The sequence below is a fragment of the Marmota flaviventris genome, chromosome 17, assembly GCF_047511675.1.
Source record: "Marmota flaviventris isolate mMarFla1 chromosome 17, mMarFla1.hap1, whole genome shotgun sequence".
Classification (NCBI taxonomy): domain Eukaryota; kingdom Metazoa; phylum Chordata; class Mammalia; order Rodentia; family Sciuridae; genus Marmota; species Marmota flaviventris.
In genome coordinates this window covers 48,204,976-48,225,571 of record NC_092514.1, presented here as the reverse complement: position 1 = coordinate 48,225,571, position 20,596 = coordinate 48,204,976, and the positions used below count along the sequence as shown (strand labels likewise).

The 20,596-nt window shown below is 31.5% G+C and overlaps 1 protein-coding gene across 5 annotated transcripts in view; it reads left to right on the top strand.

Moving 5' to 3' along the window:
* The window catches only part of Stxbp4 (syntaxin binding protein 4), a 161,070-nt gene that overhangs the window by 45,585 nt on the left and 94,889 nt on the right, over positions 1–20,596 (top strand). For all 5 annotated transcript variants that reach the window (XM_071603791.1, XM_071603790.1, XM_027924780.2 and 2 more), the window contains 4 exons: positions 1,500–1,596; positions 3,879–3,970; positions 15,422–15,511; positions 18,773–18,838. In XM_071603791.1, the coding sequence (XP_071459892.1) occupies positions 1,500–1,596; positions 3,879–3,970; positions 15,422–15,511; positions 18,773–18,838 (345 nt within the window). The remainder of the gene's footprint in view (positions 1–1,499; positions 1,597–3,878; positions 3,971–15,421; positions 15,512–18,772; positions 18,839–20,596) is intronic.

The window sequence follows — 20,596 nt, the reverse complement described above, 5'->3', positions numbered from 1 at the left end:
GAGTTAATACTTTTAGATTATACTATTTATGTAAGATTTTAAATGCATAAAATTAAAGTGCATATTACTTAGGGGATACATAATTATATAGTAAATGACGTTAAAGTATGGCTGCTTAAGAACAATAAAGAAATTTTCAATTAAATTAGTTTTATTTCACATATTTATAAATTTCAAACTAATACATGATATATTTGATAACATGGAGTTTTTGTGTTCTCCTTTTTTTTTTTTTTTTGAGGGATGGTATTTGGAACATTTTTATAACTGAAGAGGAAAACACACAAAGCTAAGAATTATTATTCCATGTACACAAGGCAAATACTTAGGACTTCAACAGGGCAGACAGATGATGCTAAGAAACTTTTGGAAGAATCTTTCCTGATATTCTGCCTCCTGTTTCCTACTTTCATTGTGCCCAGTAAGATTGTGTGCCTGGGGATTAACTAGTTGCTTTTCGAAATAGCATACCCTGCACACACTATGTTAAATTGTGTATTGTAGTTACTATATTTGTTCACATCTTATTCTCTCCTTCGAGACCATAGAGTCTTTGAGGGTAGGGACCATATATCATGTATATCCCTTGTATTTAGTTTTGTACCTGACAAATAGTAAGTACCATGTAAATATTTGGTGAATGAAATGAGGAATGAGTGAACGTATTACAAAGGCAGAAGAAATTTGTAAGGAATAATTACCAATATTAAACTACCTACCTTTTAGTTGTGATGTGATTGACAGTATATATTGTTTTTGCTAGAAACCAATAATAGGGCATCTGATCAGCCCCTGTACATTGGGTAAGATATATCCAATATATTTTATATATATATATTTATTTATAATAAGATATATTATATATATGTATGTATGTATGTATATATATATATATATATATATATATAGAGAGAGAGAGAGAGAGAGAGAGAGAGAGAATCCAAAATAATAGTGGTTATATTTCTCTCACACCAAGAAGCCTGAAAAAATGTAGTCCAAGGCTGACAAGGAGGCTTCACAGTGCAGGGGACCCACATTCAACTGCCCTTCTATTTTACCATCTTTATTGAGGTACCTCATGAACTGCTCAAAAACACTGCTCAAAACTCCAGCAGTGTTTCCTTCCTCCTATCTTCTTTCTTCTTTCTCTTTCCTACCCTTCCTTTTCTCCTTCCTGTCTTACCTTCTTTCTTTCTCCTTTCTCTCTTCCTTTACCTTATTAAGCCAAAAGAGAGAAGGAAAAGGAAAAAGAAGTGCTTAATTCTGCTTTGGAAAAGAGACTTTCTAGAAATGGTCTCCAGGACTTTGCCATATATTTCATTGGCTTGTAATCTTTATAGGCAGTTAATCCATAAATAGCATACTTTCCTTGGCCATTTGGTTTTGATCACTGTTCCTAATGTGGATTTTTTTTTTCACTGGGTTGGAAAAATTGCAGTGAAAAGTTTTATTCTTTGAAGATTTGAAATCTTGCTTTACATGAGGCCTTTTCCTTCCAGGCTCTAAATTATCTTGGTATCCAGCCCACAAAGGAACAACACCAAGTCCTGAAACAGCAAGTACAAGCAGACTCAAAGGGGACAGTGTCATTCGGAGGTAATATTAGGTTCATCATGTATATCACAGAAACTCAGTGAAGAATTACTGTGACCCATTTTCAGCAAGCATGTCTGTTCTTTAGAAGGAGAGAATGAAGAGTAAAACCACATTGACTTAAAGATCCTTAGTCTCAGTACTCTAAAAATTCTAATAGTTAATAGCAGAAAGGAGAACTTTATTAGAACCTTTCATCTCTAAAATATCATTATTCTATTTAATTTTATATTCTTTTTAATTTTATATTTATTGCATAGATTGCTTTAATAATAACAAAAGAAGCAAAGACAATATATAGAAGTCCTGATTTACTACTGTGAGATTAGTTCTAGTTCCTCTTTTTAGCTAGAATGATATAAATATATTTATAGTGCTACATAATTATTTTTATTAGAGACAACATAATTTACCACTTAATTGACAAACTATAGTATTAAGCCTTTCTACTGTTGGGAATTTTGATGGTTTGTAGTATAAATCTGTATTTATTATTGTGAATGTATCCCCTTTCTTGGGATAAATCCTCACAAATGATTTTGACTTTCAGTGCATATTGGTAAGTTATTTTCCAAAGACATTTTACATATACTTGTTCTGCTATCAGTAATGTTTGAATGTTACAGTTTTTTTCCATCTCTGGTGGCATTAAATATTTCATGTTTTTCTTATATGGTGGATGCCCCATTGAATCATTTTAAAAACATCTATTATTACTAAAAAGAAAATCTGCCTTTTTGTTTTGAAGCCATAAAAAAGGATAATTTTGGTCTCATCTCCTCTTGAAAATCATGTCAAAGTAATAAGAACAAGAAACAGAAATGCATATATAACCAAAACCACAATATCTAAGGAAAGTACAGTAAATGAATTAGTGGGTAGAGTCAGGTAAAGCCCAAGTATTCAGAGATTAAACAAAGTCACAATAGAGATCGTGTAGATTTGACCCTTGGAAATTAAAAGCATTTAGGCAGCACATTTGAAACAGGACTGTTAGAAATGTTCCTAAGAAGAATTATAGGTGCTGTTTCTTGCCCCTTGTCAAGCAGGCTAGCAACTACCACTCCCTTACACCTCCAGGGAAAAAGAAGTTTATTTCCTTGAGAAATTAAAGCAGAGAGATTATGGCCCTATAATTGCCAGCAGCAAAGAAATTTGGGGGAGTGTATGGTGAGTCATTACTCACAACACACACCCAGATTGCTCCATGGAATTTACAGCCATGTTTATAACTGTAGGCAGGAGATTGTAGGATTCTGTCTGAAGAAGCTTAACAAAAATGTCAGCAGGCCACTCGGTTGCCCTGTAGTTTAATCTGCCAATTGACAAGCCAAGTTATGCATAACAAAATTTCCAACTAACTTTTTTAATGCCTGATTCTTAAATATATTATTATAACCAATGGTTACCAGACATTTGGGGAAATCCTCTATCAGAAAATATAGTTCAAAGTATCAGACAAACAGGAAAAAAAGGAATTTAAAAAGAAGGAGAAATGATGAAGAGCCAAACAAGAATATCGGATAAACCATAATTAACATCTTTAAAAAGACAAATGAAGATAATGCATCTATGAAACAGGAGTAAGAATTTGTAAATTAGGAATAATCAGAAAATATTTAAAAGAATCCTTAGAAATTAAGAAATATAATAGTCAAAACTAAAAATTTTGAGAATACATAGATAAATAATTCACTCTTAGTGTCTAAGAAAGCTACAGACTGCTGCTATTTATTTTCTCAGTGTCCATGGGCAGGTTAAGACGGTTAAGACAATTAACTTGTGTTTGCCCCAATTTATTCATCTTTAAAGTGGAAAAGACAAGAGAACCTCCCTCCAAAGGTTGTTGTGAGGATAAAATTGCTAAGCACCATGCCTGGCATAGAGCAGCTGTTACGTAAACAGTAGCTGCTGCTATTATTCTAAACTTCAGATTCTTCCAGCTAGAAAAGCCATAAGTCATAATATTGTCATATGTTTCAGGAAAAGTTCTACTTACAATAAAGAGTTGGAGAATTAAAGACATCTGTAATATGTTTGCTTTATTATTATCTTAACTGAATTATTAGCTTTAGCAAAGTTAACTAAAATGAGATAAAACCAGTTTCTTACTTATTTGAACTTACATTTACCCATCAGTTGGCAAAAACAATTTTAAGATAAATTATGCAAGTTAAATCTGAAGCACTAGTTCTAATACATAGTTACAACTTTATGTGGGAAAAGATGACATTTATTTAGATGAGGTTAAATGCTATGTTCTTACTGAAATGTGTTCATTTCAGATTTTGTACAGGTTGCCAGAAATTTGTTTTGCTTGCAGTTGGATGAAGTAAATGTTGGTGCACATGAAATTTCCAACATATTAGATTCACAGGTAGAGTATGCCCTATAGAATTATCTTGCCCTATAGAATTATCTTGATTCAGTTTTAAGTCACAGTCTTATGTTACAGATCATATATGTAGGCCTTTTAAAATTTTTCACTAGCTTTTTAAAAAATAATACAAATAATACATGTTCTGTCATAGCATGATAGCATACACCTATAATCCCAGTAACTTTTTGAACTCTGGCAAGTTCAAGGACAGCCTTGGCAACTTAGCAAGATCCCATCCCAAACTAAAAAACATAAAGGGCTGGTGACCTAGCTCAGTAGTAAAGTGTTCCTATGTTCAATACCAGGACTACACAAAAGAACAACTTCCTTGGAAAGATATATATATATTTGTTTATTTATCCAAGGAAGATACATATATCTTCCTTGGATAAATAAACAAATTTATTTGTGTGTGTGTGTGTGTTTATTTATCCAAGGAAGATATATGTATCTTCTTTGGATAAATAAACAAATATATATTTATTATAAACTATATTTCGTATATAATAAATATGCATTTATAAACTTAAATACATATAAATATATATAAACTTCCTTGGATAAATACATATATATATTATATATATACACACACACTCACACACACACACATATATATAAAAACAGATTAATTTAAAACCAAAAATAGGAGTTTTTTCAATCTCCTCCAGCCTTTTCTCTCCTTAGCTCCTCTACTCCCATATGTAAAGTCATGAGTATTGACAACTTGCCAATTGGAAAGCTAATTAAACAGATAAGTATCATGTGTCCAATCTAATTTGTTTAACACACCATAATATATACATGGAAGAGTGCCTCTATCATAAGTTTATATCCTTTGATATATTACAATCAGAACCAATCCCATGAAGCATAACATTAAATAAAGAAATACATTATCAGGACCCCCGGTGCTCTCCTACACCCATGTTCCTTTCCTGTTACTAGCAATAACGCCCCCACTCCTAAAAATCAGAGTAACTACTCTTTATTTTTCTAACATCATAAATTTGATTTTGACTGTTTTTGTGCTTTATATAAAATTGATTTTTTAAATTTATTAACTTCATAAGTATAAACTTGGCATTTATACTATCAAATCTTTCCGTCCTTTTATGAATTTTTGATACTGTGTTATTTTAAAAACACCTTCCCAATTTATATTATATACAATTTATATATTTTAATTAATTCAAAAGTTATTCTTATTTATGCATCTGAAGCCCTTGTCCGGTTCCATTGTCAAATAACAACCTGTCCTTGTGCACTTTGGCTATTGAATTGAAATGCAAACTTTATATTTGCTAAATTTATATCTAGATAAGCAGATCTGTTTCTAGATCCACCATTCTGTTCCATTTCTGTTTGCTAGTTCATTAGTATTTTAATTACTGTAGCTCTATAATTAATACCAGATTCATTATTATCTGGTATATTAGATAATTCTTAATTTTGATCTTCTAGATGATCTTTAGAATCATTTTGCTATGATAATAAAAACACATGGGACTTTTTTCATTTTTGTTTGGAATTGTATTGAATTCAGCGGATGGTTTTGGAAGAATTGAAAATAACTTATTTCTTTACTCAGATCTTTGCTCATCTTTTAGAAAAAGAAAATTATAGCTTACTTCATATATATTTTGAGTATTTATTTTTGGATTAATTGCTAAGATATTATAACTTATGATGCTATTGGAAATGGGATATTTATTTTTCATTGTTACATTTTTGATTGATTAAGAAATATTATCATTTTAAGCTGCTTATTTTGTGTGATATCATTTTACCTGTCTCCCTTGTTCCAAGTGTTTTTCAGTTATTTTTCTTGGATTTTCTAGGTAGACATTTGATTACGTTTTTGTCATTTCCACAGAATTGTACCTATTCTAAATACTATTGAATACAAGCAGCAAAACTGAGTAAAAAATAATTTCTAAGATACTTTAATCGTTTTACACATCTTAAATTTTTTTACCATTTCTATTTTTTTGGAAAAATCTTAACAATTGAAACTATTTCTTTAGAACTTGAAAATGTTTTATCTGCAAATTGTCTAGGCCTAGATTCTTTCAGGAGAGGAATGTACTTCCTACTTTTAATCAGTATTATATAAGGCTATTATTCTGTTCAATTGTTTTGTTCTTTTCTTGAATATTTTGTTAATGTGTGTCTTTCTAGAAAAGTTCTCCTTTTACCAAAATACTCAAATTTACCAAAGATTAATATAGATTTGTTTAGATCCTTAATTTTGTTTCAAAAATATACTATATAATTTTTACAAGTAATTCCACCAATACATTTTATAGATCATATATTAATCATCATTTGGTATGTAATATTTCCACTTCTTTGCCTTCTTTGATGCTTATCTTGATCTTTTTTGGGGGCTTAACTTCTAAATAGTTTTTTTCTTATACAGTTTCTTTTTGGTTACTTATTTTTAGTTTAATTCTTCTAAAATTAGAGACATATTCTGTGTGATATTAATTCTTTGACTATACATGTAGTGATTATAGTCAATTAAATATTCCCAATCTGTTGAAAAGAAAGTATATTCTGCAGTTTGGAGTACAGTGCTTCCCATGTCAATAAAGTCAAGATTGTTTCATGGTTTCATATTTTCTGTTTTTTTTTACTCATTTTTCTCATTTTTTATTATCAGTTACTGAAAGAGTTTTAAATTTTCCCCCACTTAGTCTTGTTTATTTTTGTTTTACATCATCATAGACTGTATTATTAGGTATATATAATTTTGAATTGTTATAGTCTTATCCCAGGTATTGAATCTCAATATCCTAAGATGTTTCTTTATTTTCCTATTTAGTTAAATAGAGTAGCTATACCATCTTTATTTTGGTTAGCGTTTTGTTCAGGTTTCCAATTATTATAATTATTTTTTTTTAAAGAAAGCAGTTATATAAATCTTTTAAATATATCGAGTAAAATTTAAACACTATCATTTTTGCTACTCATAAACACTTGAAAGAAAATTTATGCATCAATTCTTTCTTCTGAGAAGTATATCTTTTCTTTCCTTTTGTTAGCTCTTATTTCTATTCTATAGTTCTAGAATGTTCCATTGATGGACTCTGATTTTATGCTCGAAAGTCATTGATCATCCTATCATTTTGCTGCAAAAAATTTACATGAATAAAATGTTTTCATTGCTTCATAAGACTTTAATCTTTTCTTCTAGATTGAATTGTAGTTATACTTATTAATTGATCAAAACAATAGAAAATCACATAAATTTTTATCAGTTATTTTAAAAATTGTTTTAAAATTCAAATTCCTATTTTAATGTGATGTGTTATTTGCAATCCAGAGCCATCATTTATAAAATTTGCACATTTACTTGAGCACTTCTGCATTCTTCCGCTCAATTATTTATAGATTCAAAAGGTATAATATCTGATAAAGACTTGTTTCCAACCTTGTAGTTATTTGTCTTACTTACGTATATATGTATGTATGAAGGTATGTTTAATCGAGAAGTTAAAATATATATTTATCATGTACAACATGATGTTTCAAAAAATGTATATATATATATATATATATATATATATATATATAATATACACACACACACACATACACACATACACAATGAAATGGCTCCATTCAAGCTAATTAACCCCACATATTTAGTTTTTGTGGTGAAAATGGTGTTCTACTCTCTTAGAATTTCCAAAATATAATACATTGTTTTTAAGTAGTCAGCACTTTCTACAAATATCACTTGAGTTTATTTTTCCTACCTAACTGAAATTTGTATCCCTCTACCAACATCTCTCTAACTGTGCCCCCATACAGTTACTTCTAAAATATAGCTTTGACTATTGTTGATCATGTCTATATAAGTTTCACAAACATTTTTCACTATTAAATTTATAGATCATTTTGGGAAGAATCAACATCTTCCTATATATGAACATGTTTTGGCTTTTCATTTATTTATGTTTTCTTTGATGTCATTTAATACATTTCACATATTCTAATATAGGCTTTATTGCTATTTTATAGGCTAAATGAATCTAGTTAATCTTATTTTATATATTTTGTTGCCATTATAGTAAATGGTTTCTTTTTAAAATTTAAGATGAATTTTTAATTCTTTGTTTTTGTATAAAAATACAACTGACAACCAGGAGGCCTGTCATTTTCCAGAAAACTCTCATTATTGCTTATATTTCTACATGATTATATTTATTTTCCTTCTTATTGTTTTCAAATGTGATTTTAAATGAATAATATGGTGAATCAGTTGCTAACTACCTGTAAATTTGAATGAGAGGATAAAATGTCACACATTTCTAAAAACTTTCTTTTAGTTCATGATTAAGAATTAAAATTACACTTTTACTTTATGGTTATTTTTAGAGCTCTATTCATATTAGTGCATATTCTATTACTATAGTGAAATACCTGAAACAGGCTAATTAGAAAGCAAAGGGGTTTATTTAGCTCACAGTTCTAGAGTTCAAGTCCAGAGTCTAAAATTTGTTATGGGGAAGGGTGACATTGATTCTACTTCTGGTCAGAACCTAACAGCAGAAATTCATCTGGAGGAATAGATCACATTTGGAAACAGTAAGTTAGAGACTGATGACCCACCTCTTAAAGGTCCATCACTTCAACACTACCATACTATGGACCAAATCCCCAAACATGAACCCTTGGGGACAAACCAAAACCAAATTATAGAATTGAGGTTTTTAAGTAATAACCTTGTTAACAGGAAGTTCAAATGCTATTTATTATTAACTACATGGTTCTGGAAATACAAAGTATAAATATATGATTGGCTTAGTAGAAAAAATAAAGCTGATTCTCTCAATAAGAAAATAATGTATGTTAGTATTTTTAAAGTTTAAAATTACTTTGTTTTATTTAGTAATCCTTTTTTTTTTTTTTTACTTCTAAGCATTTGCCCATCTGAACACTTAGTTTTTCAGTAACTCTCAGGAAAGCACCCAGTTTTCCCAGAATTGAGGCACTGATTTATCAGAACAAATTTTTTAGCATTTATCAGAGAATAACTACAGTGTAGAAGCACAACTGATTCGGTGTTATGTATTCATCTACACAATGTTGATGGCAGAGCATTGTTTTTTTTTTACTACCAAATAGTTCTCAAAGCTGCTATGCCCATTTTTTATGAGGAAAGACAAAGGTGGTTTACATCATGTCAATGAAGTGGCGAACTATAGAAGCATGCAAAGATTTTTAAAGCCTCTGAAAAGAGATACTCATGCTCCAAATTAGTAGTTTATTTCTTTATTACCCACATGATTTTAGGGCAGATAAGAATTTGCTTAATCTGTGATACATTGATAGAAGAAGCATAGTGCTGATGGCAATTATGCAAGGTGTTCTACATGCCAGTAGTATCCTCTTGTGGCTTCAGAACAAAAATGTTGTTCCATCATTATTACATTATGTTATATCATGTTGTATTTGTTTGTCACAGGAATATATTCTTGTCAATTATTGGCTTTCCTTTTTTTGAATCCATAATACTAGTACATTTTTTTACTACACTCACATATATACCTAAAACAAAAATCTCTCAAATCATCAGTTTCCTATACGTATTGCATTCTTATTTAATAATAATTCAATTCTATTTCACTAAAAATTTTGGTCTCTCAGTTCACTAGAGGATGATGTACCACAGTTTGAAAAACACCATAAAATTCCCTACTTTTCAAGTAACTCACCAAACACAAATAACTTTTATTTTATAATGTAATTCCCAACATTTTGGGGTTGAAAAATCGTGTAGTGTTTCCTGAAACATATCAATTGATCTGTGGTTGAGAATGATGACAGTCTAGGAAGGTGGGGAAATTCCACTGTGGCTATCCCCTCAACCATCTCAGTTTCAAAAACAGCAGAGTCAAGTTCATTATCATTTTGTTTGGGTTGCTTGTCTTTTACTCACATGTTTTCCCTTTGAGGGGCTGCTAAAGATATCTTAATTTATTTTTTTTTTAGAAATATTTTTACTGAAATCCAGCATACACATAGAAAAGCCCAAAAATCTTAGGTGTACAATGTGATGAATTTGGATCATTATCTCAAGTGGAATCACTGCTCTAAAGTCTCCTTCAGGCCATCTTTCCACTCAGCTGCCACTCCCACCTTCACATGGGAACCACCATGCTCTCTTCTAACAGCTAGGTTGCTTTTGCCTGATTGTGAGCTTCATAATGAACAGAATCAGTATACTCTTTTGTAACTAGCTTCTTCTGTTCATCATTTTGTCTGACTCATAAGGTTTCTTGAGATGCTATCTTTTAAGTAGGAATTGCTGAGTCAGTATAAGTCAGTCCTACTTTTGTTTATGTGACAAAAAGCTTTCGGATCTTGGAGAATATGGTATTTAGAACTGAAAATATAATTATCTTGCCGTGATTCTAATCACTGTTATATTAAAAGAAAGTCTCACAGGGTTACATGGCTGACACAAGGTCATACACAGAAAAGGCAAGGCTGGGGCACATTCAGCAGTACTCTGAACCTTGCAACAGCAGACTGTAGCCCATCATAATATGACAGTCTTATCAGGATAATCAGTAATCTGAATGGATTATTTTAAAAGCACAGTGAGAACACTGTAAATTCCCTAGAGCAGACTTTTCACAGTTTGGGCTCTGGTTGGGTGTAGTGGCATACAACAGTAATCCTAGTGGCTCTGAAGACTGAGGCAGGAGAATCACAGTTTAAGGCCAGCCTCAGCAACTTAGTGAGGCCCTAAAACACCTTATCGAAACCCTGTCTCAAAGAAGGGAGTGGGTGGGGCTGTGGCTATAGTTCAGTGGTAAATTGTCCCTGGGTTTGGTCCCCAGTACCAGAAAAAAATAACATCTACCAGATATATATTGAACAGCTACAGTACACATTACATTGTTTCAGGTGCCATGGCACATGTTATTAAGATAGATGAAATCTGGTCCTTATGGTATGTGGGAAAGTAATGTACACATAATTATGGTTAAAAAAAAGTGTGTTGTATAAGATCATAATAATAACAATAGCTTAAAACATTTAGGGAAGATTCATAACAGAGTTGGCATTTGAACTAGTTTAAAATGGTAAGTTGGATTCTGTCTGCTTAAGAGGTGAGCATAGAATGATAAGAGTATTAGAGTGTACAGGAAAAAGGTTAGAATGTGATTGTAAGCAGAAAGTAGTTTACTTTGTCAAAAAGATAATTGGGTACATGAAGGTGACAGAAGTTAGATCTTAGAGGGTAAACATTAAATGTAAAGTTTAGTTTTTTATCCCATACTCAGAATCCACTTAGGAGAATAGTGCCAAGATCAAATTAGTATTTTAGAAAGAGGAATTGTATGTATTGGTTACCTAGGAAAGGAATGAAACTGGTGATTGGTAGTCTAAATACTGAACTATGAACAAAAATCTAAAAAAGGATAATAAGAACTAAACTATTGTGAAAGCAGGAAAAATATAAAGGAAATGAAAGACAAATATAAAGGAAATGAAAAAACAAATCTAAGTTGTTACCAGAAACAACCACAGGTATATCATCAGTAGAGCTTAACTTACTGTTTAGATGTGAGAACCCCAGGAGAAGAACAAAGATAACTCCCAAGTTTTGGTTAGGATGATTATGAATGATGATACCTTAAGAGATAGAGGAAAATAAGGAGAAAACCTTATTCAAGGTAGAGAAGATGATGAGTTGTGCTTTAGAGAGAGTGAATCCAAGTTACTGATAGGTGTAAATAACCAAAGGCCGTTGAAATTCAGGAACTTTCACACCAGGAGAAGGAATGTTTAGGAAAGTGATAGTTAAAGCATGACAGTGAGGGTGATCACCCAGTTTGTAGAAAGAAAGGGAGAAAGGAACAATCTTTGGGGAATTCTCCCTTCTCCCAGTTAAGCAGCAAAAATGAAGATAAGTCACTGGAAGCAGATCAACAAACTATTCAGAAGGGTAGGTGAGATGGTAGAGTAGCACAACCCTGGAGAAGAAAGTTTCAAGGAAAAAAAGGCTTGAGCAAAGAGGTTAAGAAAGTTAGCAGAGGCATTTACTTTGTCAAATAGCAGTTGGATTGGTGAAGCTGCTTGTAATTATTTTAGAAATATGAGGATGGGAGGGAAGTTGTATAAAACACAAGAAGTAAAAAGTAGTAGGGGAAATAGAAGATCAGAAGAGGACAGACATTTTTAGGTGACTGGAATGGTATAGTCCAATTTTTAAGGAAAGGAGGTAGTTGAATGGGTTCCTAATATAAAACCTTATCAATAAAATTAGACTGAAACAGAAGTTATTGTTTTGTTCTGTTTAACCTGAATTTAGGTCAGGGAATGTGGCCAGTGGAATAGTATCTGTCCAGAATTGACGGAAATCAAAACTAACTAAAATGATGATGGTGGAGCCACAGTGAAAGAGAGGTGAGCTCAGACCTATTAGTGCAATTCAGTGACTCACAGTGTCTCAGCTTCTCCAGAGGGAAACTGGAGAATGCAGAGAAGAAATGCCTCCCAAGGTCATTTGCCAGCTCTTGCAAGGTCAAGGAGCTTGAGGGTCACAAATGATGATGTGAGACCCAGGCAGGAAAGGGATTTACAATGTAGAGAGGGAAGTTAAAGCATTTTAGGTAGATTTGAAATTAAGCATCTGTCTGGAATTATTGGTGTTAAATAGCAACAGTTCATTTTATTTGTTGCTTGATTAGCTGAAATATATTTAAATAGAATTTTATTTTTTTAAAAAAGTCAGTGAGCATAAAGGGATTTTTTTAAAAGAATTAACAAATAGTATCTATAGCTAATCCTCTGGCTGCAGTTTTTATGTTGAGTAGTCCAAAATAGTGACAGGATTAAAGTTATGGTTTGTCCTCTGATTGTTTAGGCTAGTGCTTTGACTCCCCCATTGACTCTTTTATGTGTGATTTACATCCATGATGTTAAGCTCAAAAGTTAATGATCACAGGGCTGGGGCTATAGCTCAGTGGTAGAGTGCTTGCCTAGTATGCGCTAGGCACTGGGTTCGATGCTCAGCACCACATAAAAATAAACAAATAAAATAAAGGCATTCTGCCCATCTACAATCTACAAAAAAATTTTTTTAAAAGTTAATGATCACATTCCTAAAATCCCAATCCATAGTTTCCTCTCAATAAATTGTTATAAATTCATTATCTAAAATTTTATATAGACTTCTGAATTCTCTTGTTTCTCAGAATAAAAACTTTGACTAGGCCCATGTGAATGTTAAGTAGCTGTAACTCCTAAATTGTGCTTTGTAGACATGAATTCTATGAGCTAAATAAAACAAATTAATAGAGGCAGCAGGGGCAAAAGCATGAGGTTTGTAGTATGGTCAAATTACTGAAGAAATGGAACAAATTGTTAAATTAGTTTTTCTTTTTGGAAATGTACATGCTCATGAGATAATAAGACTATTGGGAAGCAAAGCAAGAAATTTTTTTTTTACTTTTTAAAAATTTTGTATAGGTACATTATGATTCTGCATAATAGAGGGATTTGTTATGATGTATTTGTACATGCACATAACATAATTTGATCAATCTCATTCCTCAGTATCTTCCCTTTCTCTCCCCCATCCCTTAAGCTCTTTCACTTGCTCTACTGATTTCCCTTCTATTATTATTATTATTAATCATAATTATATATTTTTCTATTATTTATATTTTTCTATACCACTGTTACTACCACTCAGTTTTGCTTTTACACAAAATTAGTTAATGACTTTTAGAACATGCTTTGGAAAATAGTGTTACATTTGAAAATATTTTAAAAATCAGTCTTATAAAATGTAAGAATCTGGGCTGGGGCTGGGGCTCAGTGGTAGCACACTTGCCTGGTTTGTGTGAGGCAGTGGGTTCGATTCTCAGCACCACATATAAATAAATAAAAAAATAAAGATCTATCAACAACTAAAAATATTTTTAAGAAGTAAGAATCAATTCCTATGAATGTACATATTGAGTAATTCTGAGACATTGGAGCAACAGATAAAAAATATGAAATCATTTTCATTATGGATAATGACCATAGATACTCAAATGTTAATGTGGCAGGGCAAAAGAAGTCAATAATGTTTGGGGGAAAACTTGAAGAATAATTCTTACTTCTGTTGTTCAGGTATACAATGCAAATCTGATCAGGTCTATTCTACCTTGATTTTTGTTAAATAGTATGATATAGGACCTCTGTGAGAATCTTTTTTTTTTTTTTTTTTTTTTGGTGTAGGGCCGGGGTTTACCTGGGATTCGACTCAGGGGCATTCAACCACTAAGTCACAACCCCAGCCTTGTATGGTGTTTTATTTAGAGACATGGTCTCACTGAGTTGCTTAGCAGCTTTGCCTTTGCTGAGGCTGGCTTTGAACTAGGGATCCTCCTGCCTCAGCCTCTGGAACCGCTGAGATTACAATTGTGCACCACTGTGTCTGGCTCTCTATGAGAATCTTGAAATGACCATTTATTGACTATGAAACCTTAGGCAAGTTACCAACATTTTGGAGCCTGTTTTCTCTTCTGTAAAATGGTGACAAGATTATTAGAAAGCTATAACTGAATAGTCCTTAGCAATGAATCTACACTAATAGGTTCCCATTAAATGCTTGATGTTATTAATAATTTTTGTTATCTTTTCCTTACTCTACATTTGTGTCTCCTATTTAAAGGACTGTGTTTTAAGCTCACACTTAATATAGTAATCCTTTATAGCACTTAATAAACTTAATCCTTTAAATTATATTTTCTGTACTATTTTCAAGTTCTATTGTAGCTTCCATGAAGAAGATAACTGTAATCAGACTTATGTGTTTTTCTCTGCTTAGATTGTTATTTTTTTCTACAGTAATTCATTGTCAAAGAAATCATGCTACATGTAAGAGAAATTGTCATCTTTGCTGCTTGTTGTTATTCTCTAGCAGATGAATTATTAATACTATCTTCAATCCACAGTTTCTGTGCAGGAATCTCTTTAAGCCATTTGGCTGTTGCATTGTCTTTCATTGGGTTTAAAACCAAATATAAAATTAATAAGCATACTTCACTAAGCTTGTATAAACCATCTTAATTGATACTGTACACATTTTGGTGTTTACTTGACATCATAAACACCGTCATGGAATTTGAACTTTTAAGGAAAATTATATTGGTTAAAATAAGTCTCATAAATGGATTTGCAGAGTATGTCTATCTCTTAATCATTCAAATTGTAATAAGAAACAGCAATGTAAGGTTAAACTTACACGAATGGAATTGTGCCAGATTACTTTAGTATTCTCTTTAATCTAATCCAACAACTCCAAAGTAAGAAACCGAATTTTGTTAGTAGAATGCAAAAGCCTAAGACAAGTCAGAAGAGATTTTTTTTGTTAGGCCTCATATTTACCATCTAATATATAATGTTCCTCTTATTTTTTAATGTTGATAGCTTCTGCCCTGTGACTCTTCAGAAGCAGATGAAATGGAAAGACTTAGGTGTGAAAGAAATAATGCCTTAGAAGAAGTGAATTTATTGAAGGTAACCTCCTGTTTAGTTTCCTTATATTTTCTTTAGAAAAAAGAAAAACAGCAAACCTGTATTGGATTCTGAAGTATTAGGGCTATTTTATTTTTAATAATAAAAATATTAATAGCAAATAGGTCTTTAGAGAGTTAATTTCTTAGTTCACACATGTGTTTCTACTTGGCAATATCCATATTTATTGTGAACAGTTAGTTTTGCTTATGCCTTCTGATGTAGCTACTTTTCTTCTCTTGTTGGTAGCAGTAGCAGAATTAGATGAAGAGCAACAAAGCAAGCTGTGAGAGTTTTGGGTCCTCCAATGTTCATTGAGAAACATTTTTCCCATGTGCAGGGGCATGTGTAAAGTGCATCATGTTTTGCTAATGTAAATGAAATTAAGCAGTATGATATATGGGAAGAAAGATTACACATCCCAAATATACTGTAACATGTGGATTCTCTTTAGACAGTTTGTTTCTGGTTTTAGTAGAATATTAAATTTAAATTATATCCTTATTTTTTACAGAAAGCCATTATATTTTTCAGATCTTTAAGAAAAGCAACATAGCTGCTTTATTTTCCAGTAATTCACTTTAGAAATATATAGTTTAAATTACTTTGTTAAATAAGTGAAATTCTCTTGTTAATTGTTTTATTTTTGTTGAAATAAATAACTTGCAGCAAAAAAAAAGAAAGAATTCTTGCTGATCTCCCTTAGTTTTTACAGTTCCACCCTCTAGCAGAAGCCATTATTTAAAAAAAAAAAAAAAAAATCTTTTATCTTTTCAGACAGCTTCTGTACACAGCCAGTCCTATTTCAAAAAATAAATGTATATGTGGTGTCAGGGAATATCTGGGAAATCTCTGTGCTTTCTCTCAATTTTACTGTGAACCTAAAACTGCTCTAAAAATGTGAAGTCTTAACAAAAAAAAAAGAAAAGAAAGAAAGTGTATATGTGTATTTTAATTTTTTTATAAGTTACTTCATACAGTGAAACATTTTTACAACTTGTCTTATCTTTTTATCAGAGTTAAATTTTTGGCAGCTTTTCAGGTAATATATATAGATCTGCCATATTATTCTGAACAGTGAATAGTTCTCTACAAGGTTATGTAGCCAATTCCCTGTGGATGGATAGTTAGGCTCTTTCCATTATTAGAAATAATTCCACTTTCAGGCTGGGGGTATAGCTCACCTAACATGCATGAGGCTTTGGGTGCAATCCCGAGCATCATACAAGTAAATAAATAAATAAGTAAATATAAGAAAAACCAGTTACACTTTAAAAGCTTTGTAGATGTATTTTTGGGGCAGTTGTATAAGTATCTGAATAGAATAAATTTCTGGAAGTGGAATTGCTGTATTAAAGGATATGTAAACATAGAAATTTCTATAATGGTATCAGATTTCCTTTCAAAGACTTTGCCAATTCACATTCTTTCCAGATGTTTACAAGCATTTCACTGGTATAGGAATAGTTTATATATTTCTGTTAATAATTTTGAAGTTATTATTATCTTTCCTCATTTTTTTGTAACAAAAGTTGAGATGGAAAAATAGAAACTTAGTTTTAAAAATAAATGGATGGTTTTTGCCTCATATTCTCTTAAAAAAACAGCTTCAATGTTGATTACCCTGATAAAATACCATTTTTACTTTACATATTGCTACATAAATAAGTAAATCATGTGAATATCAGAATTTTCAGACTCTAAATCTTCTTTGTTTTCTTAAATTTTATCATTGTTAAATTTAATGATATATTTCAGTTTTTATTTGAACATCAATATTACTAATATTTTAAATTAAAATTATATAATTCATAGTTATGTAATATTTACACAAGGTTCTCTGAGGAGCCATGCAATAAATTAGGGTCACATTTGAAGTTCATGAAATGTAACTGAACAAATCCGATTGTGGCAAAACTGAAATCCCAGATAAAACAAATTGTACGTTTTATAATTACCTTTACCTCAAAATTTACCTATTGACTGAAGATGATTTTTAAAAGCTATACAAAATATTGTACTATGCAATTAATACTTTTGAGGTAATGTTTGTATTTTCAGTTGTCTTCTTGTAGCGTAACATAAACACACACACACATACAGGTTGTTAAGGGAAGTTGTGAGTATGGAGATGCTCTGTCATCACTTTTCATTGTCCTGTGACATCTCTATTCTTCATGTCTGACTTTTGGTACAAATAAAAATGACACCAAGATAATTCTATGCCAATGGCTGATTTTTATTTTGTAGAAATAATCTTTAAAAAAGCACTGTGGGCTGAACTTATAGCCTTTTTTGCAGAATTCACAGCAATGCTACTTTGCAGAGAGGTGAATGAGAATAGATATTTTCCATTCACTGAATGCAAAAGCCTAGAGGACAAAGAGTGAAGGTGAATTCCAGAACATAAAAGCATAAGAGCCAGCAGTCTTGTGGTTCCTGATCTGCAGCATGTTCATTAGATCACTATATTATATTCATCTTCACATACCTTCATTTCACCTCTTAGACAAGAGTGAGCTGAACTATTTCAGAAAACAGATTGCCTCTTATAAACATTGCAATGTTGCCATGAATCTTTTACCACTCAATTTTAACATTCCTCTCCTCAGGTTTGTAGTAAAACAATTCTTAAATTACTGTTACAATTTCTGAGTTGATCAATAAAATTTGGATATATTTAAAATATATTTAAGAAAATTGGACTATTTATAATATATGCTTGCCTTAATTTTAACTTCAAGGGTAATAATATTTTACTCTGTATTAATACTCTTATTTCACATTTGGTTTATACCTGTCCTATCTTCCTTTTTTTGGACAATCTTCTAAGAGTAAGTTAAATTTAAATTAGTAAAATAATAGGCAACCCAACCTTATATGTTCTCTCTTTACTTCTAATTCCTAATGATAATGCTAACATATTATTAGCTAATATTAATGATAATGATAACATATTTAGAAGCTCTTCGGTGAAGATAGCTCTTGTCCAAAACTTAGTTAATATTTATACATTTGGATTCTGATTCACGTTTTTGGACCTCAGATATTGAGGCAAAAATATCTTTACATCACAATTATATAATAGATACCTAATTACTTTTAAATGATATGTTAAAGCCAGGAAAGTGACTGGGAACTACATTTTTAGATTTGTAGCAGTTTTTGATGTGTGGGGAATTCATAAGTTTGAAATAAAGAATCAAAAATTATACTGATGAATACCTTTATAAGAAGTTACTAATTCAAGGTGTTTAAATACAGGCAAAATTATTGGAGTCAGAGAGGCAAAGGAAACAATTGACAGAAGAGCTCCAGAATGCGAAACAAGTGAGTACATGTAGCATATGTCTGTCTGTCTGTCTTGCCCGTGTGTGTAAACAAGGTATAATTTAAAGCAGTGCTTCTTTATAATATCCCAGAGTTTACTGATGCAAATTATTCAGTATAAAATGGTATATGTCTTTAAGAAAAATCACTTTTGTTGACTGTATCTGCACTAACATCCTGCTACTGTTGCTCAAAGAAATGTCAGAACTCCTTTTTGAAATGCTTTCCATGGACCAAAATGACCAATCTCATTTCTATTCTTTTCTTTCTTTTTGTCTTCCTTCTTTTTTCCCTTTCTATTGTTATTCATACCTTATCCTATTAAAGGAAAGCAAAATAATTCAAAATAAAATAAAACTCCAAGACAAAGCATTTTTTTACATTTAGTTGTTAATTAAAAAAAAAACTTAGTTTTACTCTGCATACTCTTCAAAGAATTTGATGTCAAATTAAAAAAATATCATTATGAAAGAAAAGCACAAATACAACTAAAATATGAATAGGAGTAGAGAGTTAAGAGAATACTTTTTAAAGTTCAGTGGAGATGCTTGATTTTGAATCTCTTTCCCCCTAAACTGCCAGAAAACATAAAATCAACAAAGAGATAATGTAGTCATACAGGAATCATCTTCAGTATGACTTTGTGACAGGGACCACCACAACCTTCACAGAAGAAAGTCAAGCAAACAACAAACAACAAAACAAAATTCCTTCATCTTGCCTGCCAGTGAAATCTAGGGAACAGAGAGCAGAAGAAAGAAGACTCAAAAGACTGAAAAAGAGTAGAGAGAAGCTGGGGAATTAGATAAAAAGCAAACAAAATCAGCCCCAGAAATCAGAAAGTGCAATAATAAATGCCACAATCCTGGGTATGAGTCAGGACTTGATAGCTCTCTGCACTAAGTGTAAGAAATAGTACTTGAAGTGTGCCATCTAGAAGCAGCAGCCTCAGAAAATCTTTGCTTCTGCAGAAGGATCAGGTAAATAGAGAATGGATGGAACACCTTGGAGATTAGGCAATGGCAGGAAAGAAGGGCATGGGGGGAGGGATGTGGATTAAGGATTTCATTGAAATGAGATAGAAACAAGACATACCAATCTACCCTACTCCATCCCATGACCATCAATAACGTGATCCATTTAAAAAAAAAACTGCACAGAAGAGGGTGCTCTTGAACTAAGAACTCTTTTTGCTGTGAAATTAAAACAAAAAGAATGAAAGAAAGAAAAAATTCTGTCTTTATTATTACCAAACAACTGCAGAAATCAAATGATGTGAATTAAAGCCTTACTCCTGATGAAAACTTTACAAAACAATGGAATTACAAAACTGAAGAAAATGGTAATGTAACCCTCCAACTCAGTTATATACAACAATAAGCATGGGGGTAAAGAAAAAAAAATCTCATAAATTTAAAAAAAAGCATTATCAAGAATTGAAATTTAAAAACAGGAAAAATTGAGGTGAAAGTTGATAAAATTCAGGAAAGAAATAGAAAAAATAAAATAATATCCGAAATGAAATCTAAATTTCCAGGAGCCCCAAGGAAGATACATTCAATTGAACAAGTATTGAAAAAAATAATCAGGAAAATGAAATCAAGAAATAAGGGTTTCTTGAAGAAATGAACCAAAACAACTGAATAGCACTAATATTTAGAACTATAATTCAAGAAAAGATTCTCGAATTAAAAGAGAGCCTGAATCTAATGAGCACAGAGCCTTATTTAAGTGTCCGATACCATCTCCCACTACAGG